The sequence below is a fragment of the Orycteropus afer genome, unplaced genomic scaffold, assembly GCF_000298275.1.
Source record: "Orycteropus afer afer isolate SDZICR_OR568_19922 unplaced genomic scaffold, OryAfe1.0 scaffold00345, whole genome shotgun sequence".
NCBI lineage: Eukaryota > Metazoa > Chordata > Mammalia > Tubulidentata > Orycteropodidae > Orycteropus > Orycteropus afer.
The window spans coordinates 399,399-411,556 of NW_006921932.1; the positions used below are offsets into that span (position 1 = coordinate 399,399).

The 12,158-nt window shown below is 39.5% G+C and overlaps 1 protein-coding gene across 1 annotated transcript in view; it reads right to left on the minus strand.

The window, feature by feature from the left end:
* Window positions 1–5,159: 5,159 nt before the first annotated feature.
* PLIN2 (perilipin 2) overlaps window positions 5,160–12,158 on the minus strand; it is a 13,388-nt gene continuing 6,389 nt past the window's right edge. Inside the window, exons 5-7 of the mRNA XM_007952535.2 lie at window positions 11,764–11,945; window positions 8,368–8,502; window positions 5,160–5,561 (exon numbers count right to left, since the gene is read on the minus strand). Of these exons, the coding sequence (XP_007950726.1) occupies window positions 5,160–5,561; window positions 8,368–8,502; window positions 11,764–11,945 (719 nt within the window). The remainder of the gene's footprint in view (window positions 5,562–8,367; window positions 8,503–11,763; window positions 11,946–12,158) is intronic.

Genomic DNA, 12,158 nt, shown 5'->3' on the forward strand with positions numbered 1-12,158 from the left:
GGGGAGGAAGTGGGAGGGGAGCTGTTGCATTGTGGTAAACTATGGTCAATGACATGAGACAAAGTATATGTGAACTGCTGTATGGAAAGTGAATTTGTTCTGCAAATCTTCACCCAAATCACAATAAATAAAAATAAATAACATTAAAAAATAACTTATTTTGTTGTTGCAGATATACACAGCAGAACATATACCAGTTCAACAATTTATACATATACAATTTAATTTTTTTTTAACCCTAGCCCTATTTTTGGAGCTCTGGTAGCATAGTGACTAAGGCACTTGACTGCTAACCAGAAGGCTGGCGGTTCAAGCCCACCAGCCGCTCCTCGGAAGGAAGATGGGGCAATCTACTTCTGTAGTGATACTGCCTCAGAAACTCAAGGAGAGGTCACTATAAGTCGGGTCCGACTTGACAGCACATAACAACAACAACAACAACAACAGCCCTATTTTTGTTTCAAGTTGAAATCATTCATTCATTCATTTCCTATTTCCTGTGCCTCTCAACATGTGATCAGTACATCACCTACATTAGAATCAATCAATTTGTTTTTTTCAAAGGGTACTTTTTTAAACTGCAGATGAATGGTCCTGCCTCTAGACTACTAACCCATTAAGGGTGGAACTTGAGAATCTGTGTTTTTATCAGTCTCCCCGTTAATAATTACTGGCATGGGTAGAGTGGAAAGGGGAAGGCTCACTGAAAGACAATGTGACTTTATCCATGCAGAGAGCTCACTGGAGCCATTTTACACAAGGGACTTGGTCTGATTGAGGTATTTGCTACCTCGTTAGCTGAGTTTTCCTGTATTTAGCTTGTGTAGTATAGATAATGGAAAAGTGCTTGATTCATACTAGTCAACATCTGCTCTTATTAATGCTAAGTTATCAGTCAAATGAAAACTATTTATTCTTCTTCAATGATATTTACACAAAATTCCATTTAATCTATTCATAACTTTTGTAAAATATCGATTAACAACACTGTCTACTACCTTCCTCATTTTCTTAAGTTCTGGAAGTCATTAGATATTTTTTCTTCCCCTTTCAAGATGTATCATCTAAATCAGCATTCTCTTTTACTTTGGTCAATAAAACTTAAAGCCCAAATCATTACCCTGCCATTCTTCTATTGCCTTATGTTGAAGTGCCATATTTTGCATGTTAATTTTGTAATAAAAGTAGGGAATTGAAAAATTAGCAGCCCTGGGTAAGGGACAACGTTCTATAACAATATTATTCAAATATTCAAATATTCATCTCAATCCTCCCCTAAAACTATACAAGTTTTTTTAAGGACATTTTACATATTCCTCAGGGAAGAGTTTATACCTTACTCTATTAGAAACTCAAATACTGAATTGAACCATCTTGTTAATGCATCTGTATATCTATAATAATGTAAATACCTACATATCTACATTGACTACCCAGTGAACGTACCAAGTACATTTTTCAATATTAGCCCAAAATGTAAATATTATATCGCTAACATCTTTTTTTTGTTTGTTTTAAATTTGATTTGGGCCAAAGTTTACAGAGCAAATTCTTTCCGTAGAGCAGCTCACATACACTCTCATGACATTCACTGCAGTTTCCCACAATGCAACAGCTCCACTCCCACTTCCTCCCCATAGTCTTCTTCCCTGTGTCCTTACCTCCCAGGCACTCCTGCCCCCTGAAGCTGTCTCCCTGTGCATACACAGCCCTTTTATTCTCCCATGATTTAATATCTCTAACATCTTTTATATGGCTCTCTCAAATAGCATTTTCATGAGATCAGTAACAAAGTACCTAGAAGGTCTGTTCTACATCAAGACTAGCCTCCTCTATGAGATTCAAAACTTTCTATTATATTAGATTTCATTTCCCTAATCTGCATCACCTCTGCAGATTAGGGAGTTTGATCAGAAATGAGGCTTAGCCAGGCTAGTTCCAGTGCCACAAGAGCACTGATAACAGTAGGTCCTCTTTTCCATCTCCCCATGGCCTGCTTAATGCACAAGCATCTTGCTCCTTCTTCCTTCTCCCCTCACTATCCCCCCACCTCCACGAGCCTTACAAGTGATAATATAAAAGGGGTATGTCAGGAAAACTAACTTTTAGTTTTTGCCTTTTTACTTCATTAGTTCTTCAAAATCTATAATGCTTTTCAAAGTAGATGTATTTTCCTAATCATGGTCTAGTATTATATACTCACACCTAACTGCTAAGTTTAGCTGCCAGTGACAGATACTACTCGTGCCTGTCCTACAGATAGATGGTGCTTCTCTGCCTCCCGATGCCTTACTTTCCATTTTGCCTTGGAAGGGCAGGCTGCATCCTACAGGGTCACTGCTAGTCCATACCTTGCCTTTGTGCAAATTAAATTAGAAAGACACCTTATCCTCAGCCACTTCACTGCCATCTGCTTGGGTAACATTAATCTTTACAGATGAGAAATTAAGACTCAGAACTTAATGACTATGATACTATGTTCCTTTGATGTTTCACCCACAACTAAGAGGAAGTCCATATTATTATAAGGTACAAAGGACAGAAAACCCTTGAACTTTCAGACCTACCCCACTATCAGTGAATCAATTATAACCCTTAGTGATCCTATAAGACAGAGTAAATTTGCCCCATAGGGTTTCTGAGGCTGTAAATCTTCATGTAAGCAGACTGCCTCATCTTTCTCCTACAGAGTGGCTTCTGGGTTCAAACTGCTAACCTTTTGGTTAACAGCCAAAACTTTTAACCACTGTACCACCAGATCTCCTAAACTCTCAGTGTTGTTGTTGTTATGTGCCATGGAGTTGGAACCGACTCATAGAAACCCATCCTTGGTTTCCGAGGTGGTATCACTATGGAAGTAGATCGCCCAACCTAATCAGTCTCCCCAGTTGATAATCACTGGCATTGGCAGAGTGGTTAGGGGAAGGCTCACTGAACAACAATAAGATTTTTATCTATGCAGAGAGCACCATGCCAGGCTTCATTCAGCCAGGTATTTCAGAATCTGCCATGGTCAGATATTGCACTAAGAAGTTTAGTCAGCTATTCCCCTCAAAAGAATTGTCCTCCTGGAGAGAAAGTCTGTTAAACTAAAACTGCCAAGTTATGCAACAGTAAAGCTCTAAGTTACAAGGACAACACAAATTTTTAGACATGTTGACAAATGAATGTAGGCACAAACTTGAGACACAAAGACAGACAAAACCAATGTGCATAGCTCATGGCAGACAGAAAGGGCTGGCTCTGCTCGCCTAGAAGCCAAGATTGAGCTGCATTGTATCTCGTCCTTGCTCATGAATACCTTTGAGACCTGTATCTTTTTCCAAGAATTCAGTTATTTAAATTCTTAGAAAAGGGAAACATGAAAGATGTATGTAAGGATAAGGATAAGGAAGCGTGTGTATAGCCATACCATATGATTTTTTCAGCAAATTAAAATAACCAGAAAATAATAGCCTTGGAGTTGTGAGGCAAAGAGGAGTAGGGCAATGTTAGATTTGGAGTAAGAAAAAAATTTCTTTTTTTTTTTAAAAGAGGCAGAGGCTCTAGAAAGTGCTAGTCATTGCAACAGGCAGGCAAGTGGACAGGTTCCATCCTAGAAGCCCACACATTATGAAAAGTCTACCCTTCCCAGGAACTGGAAACTTCTTGGCTGCAAAATAAATGGCAGTCTTCAAGTATTTCAGTGATTCCCTGCCCTCCAGCTCAACTCACCTGTTTACTGATTCCTTAAATTACCTTGAGGGGAAAAGTTTTGTTCTATAATTTGATAAAAAGCTTTGATAGACTCATTCACACCAAAAGTGATGTAAAATCATGTACTGCTTTGCTTTCATGGGAGGAAAGAGATGAGCCGGGGCAGAAAGAGGACACAAATTTGACTTAGACTTAGACTTCAGGTCTACTAAGGGCAACCCTGCTTACATTTTAGCAGGCAAGGTTGAGCAGAAGCATGTAGCTCTACTTCAAAAGATTTGCTTTTCTGAAATACACTGCAGCTGTGTTATAAGGCGATTCATCACACCTCCTAAATAATTGACCAACACTGAGGGGGCCAGAAGTCTGGACCAGAACCTTACATAGGATGAAATGACCCTTTTCTGCAGGGGGATCCTAGAGTCCTTTTACTTCTAATTGTTTGCCCATGATCTTCTAAATGTACCTTACCAACAATTCAAGATAGTGACTTTCTTCCAAAATGACAACACAGTAAGTTAAATTCAGCTGAGACTAGATGCTGAATGACCTCAATATAGGGCTCATACTTTAACCGTCTTCTTGGTGAGAAATGCTAACTGCCTTTGTGCGAGACTGATGAAAATACTCACTTCCTTTCAGCTTTGATTTCTTTTCAGTAAAGCCGTCATCTATGAGTAGATTCTTCTAGTGGGTTAAAAGCTCACTCTCAGGGGTCCAATAAATAGGAAAATAAAGGGAACAGCCATCACCTAGTCAAATTCTAATGTGCACATTAGCTTTTAACTAAAGACTTATGAGCAAACATTCCATTTTTAACAACAGTTTTCTAATGTTATTACCCTGCCAAATTTACCAATAGGCCAAATGGAATGTGTGTATGTATATTAATAATCCTGTATTCTGAACAAGCAGCTCTATGAAAGCAGCACACAAAGCACATGGAACAAACAGCAAGAAACTGATCTATTCTTCAGTGATTTTTATTAATTCGAAGATAGAAATCCTTTATGAGAAATAAAAAATCAAAGCCAAATTATACAAGCATGCATCCTGAGACAAACCAGTGATGAGTGAGGCCTGCTAAGGCAAAACCAGAGCAGACATCAATTCATACCATAGTCCACAGGAAGGTGTTTTTATTCAGTATGAACATACAGTAACAGTGGCAACACAATGGCCATAGAATGAGACCAGAGTGCACTTGATGTTTTATGAATTCTGGCTAGGTTCTGTCAAGCCCCTCATTCTTTTCTTACATTCAGGTGAACAACAGAACATAGCTACTAACACTAAAAACTTTAAAACTCTTTATCCTGCTGGAAGTAATTATATAATTGTGGATTTTTTATTTATTTTTATTTTTTGGCTACCTGCTTCCCCAATTCAGATTTGTCTAGCACATTAAATTCAATTAAGTGTCATCTGGCTGGCTGTACCATGCACTGACAACAGGGACAAGTTTAATGTGTTTCGTGGTCAGGTTGCTGAGCCTCTTGGCAGGTCTTGTCCTGCCTTGCACCTTGGACCTGGGCATTCTGAGGCTCAGTCAGCTGAGGATAAAAGGGACCTACCAGCCAGTTGAGTGGTGTGTTGTTAACAAGATAATCCATGACATCATCTAAAGTCGTCTTCATTTTCTGCAGCTGTCCTTTGCTAGAAGTGAGAAGGCCATCAGATACTTCCTTGAAGGAGGCAGCATTGCGGAACACTGAATAGATGTCACCTGCCATGACCCCCAAGTGGTTGGCTTGATCCTGAATGTTCTGAGGTAAACCTTGGATGTTGGAAAGGAGGGTGTGGCATGTAGTCTGGAGCTGCTGAGTCAGGTTGCGGGCAATGGCAAGAGTACGTGACTCAATGTGCTAAAAATAAAACAAGTTAAAGAATTAGTATAGATCCGATGGTGCTACATGTTAATTAATTCAATTACAGTAGACCGGTTATGTGTCCACCACATATATGGAGGTTTTTGCTTTTAAAAAGTCCTCTAACAACCCTGGGTGCAACAGTATTATTCCCATGTCACAGATATGAATATGAGCTTAGAGTTATTTGTTTGAGTTAACTTGTGAGGGATTTGAACTAGTGCCTAAGTCTCCTAACTTCATCAACTTAAGTTGAAGAAGCCTAACAGGCAAGGAGACACTAGACAGAATGAAAATATACTCCATTAGCAGGATGACTTTGATATTCCATTTTGAAATAAGATAATAGGCTATGAATAGCTAGTATTTATTTCAAAGACAGATGCATACTAATTTTGGAGACCCAAAAAACCACTTTCTAGGACTACCATATGCTATTTTCCAGTCTCTGTAGCATTGTTAAGGAGCTTTGGTGGTGTAGTGGTTGAAGCATTTGGCTGTTAACCCAAAGGTCAGTGATTTAAACCCACCAGCCACTCCATGGAAGAAACATAAGGCAGTCTGCTTCCATAACGATTCACAGCCTTGAAAACCCAGTGTGGGTTACTATGAGTCAAAAATGACATGATGGTAGTGAGTTTGCTTTGGTTTTAGTAACATTGTTGTTAGTTGCCATTGAGTTGATTCCAACTCATGCAGACATAGGTTTGCATAGTAGAACTACTCCATGGGGTTTTTAAGAAGCAGATCACCAAGCCTGTCTTCCAAGATGCCTACTGGGTGGGTTCCAACCTCCCATCTTTTAGCTAATAGCTGAATATTTAACTGTCTATGCCACCCAGGGACTCCTGAAATATTAGCCCACTTATTGGCTTTTCATCTAATTTATTCACTCATTAGGTCTCAGCTTTGATCTGCTTTGATCCATAAAGATCACAGCCAAATTAGAGAGATGCAAATCAAAACAACAATGAGATACCATCTTGCTCCAGCACTAGTAGCAAAGTTCAACAAGACAGAAAATAACAAATGCTGGCGAGGTTGTGGAGAGATTGGGACTCTCATACACTGCTGGTGGGACTGTAAAATGGTACAACCATTGTGGAAAGCAGTATGGTGATTCCTTCAAAAGTTGGAGATACAAATACCATTTGACCCAGCCATCCCATTACTAGGTATATACCCTAAAGAAGTGAGAGCCATAACAAGAACAGATATATGCACGCCGATGTTCATCGCAGCACTATTTACAATAGCCAAAACTTGGAAACAACCTAGATGTCCAACAACTGAGGAATGGATAACCAAACTTTGGTACATTCACACAATGGAATACTATGCAACGCTAAAGAATAATGTAGAATCTGCAAAACACCGCATAACGTGGATGAACTTGGAGGACGTTATGCTGAGCGAAATAAGTCAGTCACAAAAGGACAAATATTGTATTAGTCCGTTATTGTAAAAGTTAAGGAAAGGTTTATCTATTGGAGGACATTTTCTTTGTTGGTTTCCAGGGGTGGGAGGGGAGGGGAGGGAATGCTGTTAGATAGATAGAGAGAAATATTGATTTGGGTGAAGAGAAGGGCAATGTACCAAATGTGAGTGACCAATATGGCAGCATTGAGGATGAGAAAGACATAGAGAGTTACATGGGCAGTATAGACAACAAATATGAACCCCTTTGCATATACAGTACTGAGTTGTCAGTGAAAGCAAACATGGGTATAGGGACGGATAGATGGGTGAACAGGCTGAACAATTGGGTGTGTCTAAATGGAGAGTGTATCCAAGATCATATATGGGGTTGGCAGACAATGGGCCTATAAGTTCATGTGAATGATGTAGGAGATCCTACATAAAGAGGGAGAACAAAGTGGTACAAAACTCAAAATTGTTTGGAGGCAAAAAAAAGGTGGGGACCAGGTTTGCTGGTCCAATGGAGCCTGGTGTAACCACTGAGACTATGGCCCCTAGTTGCCCTTCAGGTCTGGAATTGAACCCACAACTGTGGTTTCCAGCCAAACAAAGTACAGGCATGTGAGTTAAACATTTACCTCAAGTAGACACACGCCCTGGAGAGAACAATCATGGGAGAAGGAAGGGCTCTTATGCACAGGGAGATAGCTCAGGGTGCAGAAGAGTATGAAGGGATGGACACTGGGGGGGGGTAACTATGGGGAGGAAGTGGGAGGGGAGCTGCTGCATTGTAAATTTTGGTCAATGACATGAGACAAAGTATATGTGAACTGCTGTATGAAAAGTGAATTTACTCTGTAAATCTTCACCCAAATCCTAATAAAAAAAAAAAAAAAAGATCCAGCCAAGAAAACCCTATGGAGCAGTTCTACTCTGTACCACATGGGGTCACCAGCCATCAGAATCAATTCCATAGCAGTAAGCTTGGTTTTCTGATTTAGGTTTCCATTTAGTCCTCATCTATTCTAGGAAGCCATCTGTCCCACTCCAAGGCTGAGTTAAGTACCCTTCCTGTAGATTCTCATAGCATCTGAACTTACATCGTCACATAAACACTCCAATAGCACAATTGCCTATATACCCTGCAAATCTGTACTCACTATGAGGGAAAGACCCGTTTCTCACTCAGTTGTATCCCAGTTGGGGCAATATGCATATCAATAGGTTGGTAGATAGGGTGACTCCCCAGTTTTGCTTTCCTGTCCCATAACAAGCAATTTTATGCACAGATTAGTGTTCAGGTCTTTGATAGAGAAGAGTACTAACAGGAATTAAGGAAAAATCAAACTACAAAGTCTGAAAAGAGCTTCTGCAATTTTCTTACCTCAGCACAGTGGGATTCATCTGTGTCATCATGGCCGATGCTTCTCTTCCACTCCACCCATGAGAGGTAGAGCTTATCCTGGGCATCCTGAATTTTCTGGTTGGCATCATGCACATTCTTCCTGGCAAATTCGATCTAGAACACAATGAAATAAGACAAAGGAACAAACTAGTTAGACATTCGCATAACTCATGTTCAGATATTTGATATAAATCAGATGACACAAAATACATGAATTTCCATAAGTGTTCAAGGAGAGATATCCCTGATGTCAATGCTATGTATTAACAATATGAACAACTCTGCCAGGCAGTAGTACCTCTTTACTACTGCCTCTATGCAACAGTTAAGCCCCTCTTCCCAAATTTACTTCATTTACCACAGGTAATGCAACTAAAATTTGGTTTGTATATTTGTGAAGTAAAAGTTAAAAGTATGAAAAAGTAAAGAGTTCAATCTTCCTCTTCCCTACTGATAGTCACTTATTTCCCTTTCCAAGAAGGAAGCACTATCTTATGGCAGTGCAGTACATACTGTTCTATAACTTGGCAATCATTCACTGCTACACAGTAGTCTATTATGATATATCAATTTAATTAGTCTCCTATTAGTTGGCATGCATTGCAAATCCAAACAAATATACATATATGTAGGATAAATTCCTAAAAGTAAATTGCTCAAAATATAAGCTTGTTTGTAATTTTCCTGTTGTTGTTGTTGTTGTTAGGTGGCACTGAGTCATCTCCGACTCACAGTGACCCCATATACAACAGAACCAAACACTGCCCGGGTCCTGTGCCAGCCTCTCAATCCCTGCTATAATTGATCCCATTGTTGCAGCCACTGTGTTAATCCATCTCGTTGAGGGCCTTCCCCTTTTTCATTGACCCTCCACTTTACCAAGCATGATATCCTTCTCCAGGGAAGGTTCCTTCTGACAACATGGCCAAAGTAGGTGAGATAAAGTTTGGCCTTTTTCACATCCAAGGAGCATTCTGGCTGCACTTCTTCCAGGACAGATTTGTTTGTTCTTCTAGCAGTCGATGGTACTTTCAGTATTCTTCACTAACACCACAACTCAAAAGCATCAACTCTTCCTCAGTTTTCCTTACTCATTGTCCAGCTCTCACATGCATATGAAGTGATTGAAAATACCATGGCTTGTGTCAGGCACACCTTAGTCTTCAAGGAGATATCTTTGCTCTTCAGCACTTGAAAAAGGTCTTTTGCAGCAGATTTGTCCAATGCAATACATCATCTGATGTCTTGACTGCTGCTTCCATTGGTAGAACCAAGTAATATGAAGTCTTTGACAATTTCAATCTTTTCTCCATTTATTGTGATGCTGTTTATTGGTCCAGTTGTGAGGATTTTTGTTTTCTTTATATTGAGGTATAATCCACACTGCAGACTGTAGTCTTAAATCTTCATCAATAAGTTCTTCAAGTCATCCTCATTTTCACTAACTGTATCACAGGTTGTTAATGAGTCATCCTTCAATCCTGATGCCACATTCTGCTTCATATAATCCAGTTTCTCAGATTATTTCCTCAGCATACAACAAATTGAACAAATATGGTTAAAGGATACAATGCTGATGCACTTCCTCCTTTGACACCAGGCAGTAGCCTCTTGTTCTGTTCAAATGACAGCCTCCTGGTCTATGTACAGGTTCCTCCTGAGTACAATTAAGTGTTCTGGAATTCTCATTCTTTTTAATGTTATCCACAATTTGGTATGGTCCACAAAATCAAATGCTTTTGCACAGTCAACAAAGCACAAGTAAATATCTTTCTGGTATTCTTTGCTTTCAGCCAAGATCCATCTGACATCAGCTATGATATCCCTCGTTCCACATCCTCTTCTGTCTGGAATCCTCTGTCAATATACTGCTGCAACCATTTTTGAATTAACTTCAGTAAGATTTTACTTGCATGTGATGTGATACGGTTAGATAATTTCCACATTCTGTGGGATCACCTTTCTTTGGAATGGGTACAAATATGGATCTCTTCCAGTCAATTGGCCAGGTAGCTGTCTTCCAAATCTCTTGGCATAGCCAAGTGAGTGCCTCCAGCATAGCATCCGTTTGTTGAAACATCTCAATGGCTATCCCATCAATTCCTGGAGCCTTGTTTTTCACCAATTCTTTCAGTGCAACCTCGACTTCTTCCTTCAATACCATTGGTTCTTGATCATATGCCACCTCCTGAAATGGATGAACATCAACCAATTCCTTTTGGTACAGTGACTCTGTGTATTCCTTCCATCTTCTTTTGATGTTTCCTGTATCATTGAGTATTTTGCCCATAGAATCATACAATATGGCAACTCAAGGCTTGAATTTTTTCTTCAGTTCTTTCAGCTTGAGACATGCTGAGTGTATTCTTCCCTTTGGTTTTCTAACTTCAGGTCTTGGCACATTTCATTGTAATAATTGGCTTTGTCTTCTCGAGTTGCCCTTTGAAATCTTCTGTTCAGCTCTTTTATCTCGTCATTTCTTCCATTTGCTTAGCTACTCTCCATTCAAAGGCAAGTTTCAGAGTCTCTTCTGACATCCATTTCAGTCTTTTCTTCCTTTCCTGTCTTTTTAATGACCTTTTGCTTTCTTCATGGATGATGTTTTTGATGTCATCCCACAATTCCTCTGGTTTTCAGTCACTAGCGTTCAATGCATCAAATCTATTTTTTAGATGGTCTCTAAACTCAGGATGGATATAATCAAGGTCATATTTTGGCTCTTGTGGACTTGCCTGAATTGTCTTCAGCTTCAAGTTGAACTTGTATATGAACAGTTGATAGTCTGTTCCACACTCAGCTCTTATACCCTTGTTTTGGCTAAAGATATTGAGCTTCTCCATCACCTCTTGCCATAGATATAGTCAATCTGATTCCAGTGTACTCCATCTGGTGAAGTCCACGTATGTAGCTGCTGTTTGTGTTCTTGAAAAAAGGTATTTGCAATGAGTAAGTTGTTGGTCTTGCAAAATTCTATAGTGTGATCTCCAGCATTATTTCTATCACCAAGGCCATATTTCCAACTACCGGTGTAATTTTCCTAGGTACTGCCAATCAGTCCTTTGAATCTATCCCTTGAGTTCTCCAGAAGTATATCAGTGTCTCTTTGTTTATAACTTTGCCAACACATCAAACTTTGCCAGTGTGAAAGGACAAGAGAAGTATCTATACTTATTGTATAAGAGTAAGACTGGTATGGTTTCATATCTTGAAGCTATTTATACTTCCTTTTTGTGAGTTGATTGTTTACCCATTGTCCATTTTTCTATTGGGTTGTTCATAACAATATTGAAAACTTCCAGATTTCATGATTACCTTTAATATCATCCTTTATGAATGAACTCATTTCAGATTACCTTAAAATGAAGTTTTACTCACCAGGTTAACAGTGGAATGGAGTTGAGAAATGGTGTCTTGACTTTTTTGCTTAGCTTCTTTAACCCTGCTGAGAGCCTGCTGGTAGGCACGTGAGCGGAGCTTGGTAGACAGAGATCCCAGTCTAACATAGTAACTTGGCTTCTGAACCATATCAAATCCTTCGACCTTTTTTGCTTCTTTTTCTGAGGTTAGAAAGGAGAGACAAAAATTTAAAGGAACACAACTACAAGTGATAAGGCCTGGACTCTAACCTTGATCCTGACTTTTTCAATTCCATCCTCATACCTACCAATTATGCACTCATTTTCCTAAGGCTATTCATGTCTCCAGGGAGCTCTGGTAGCATAGTGGCTAAGACACTTGCCTGCTAACCAGACGGCTGGTGGTTCAAACCC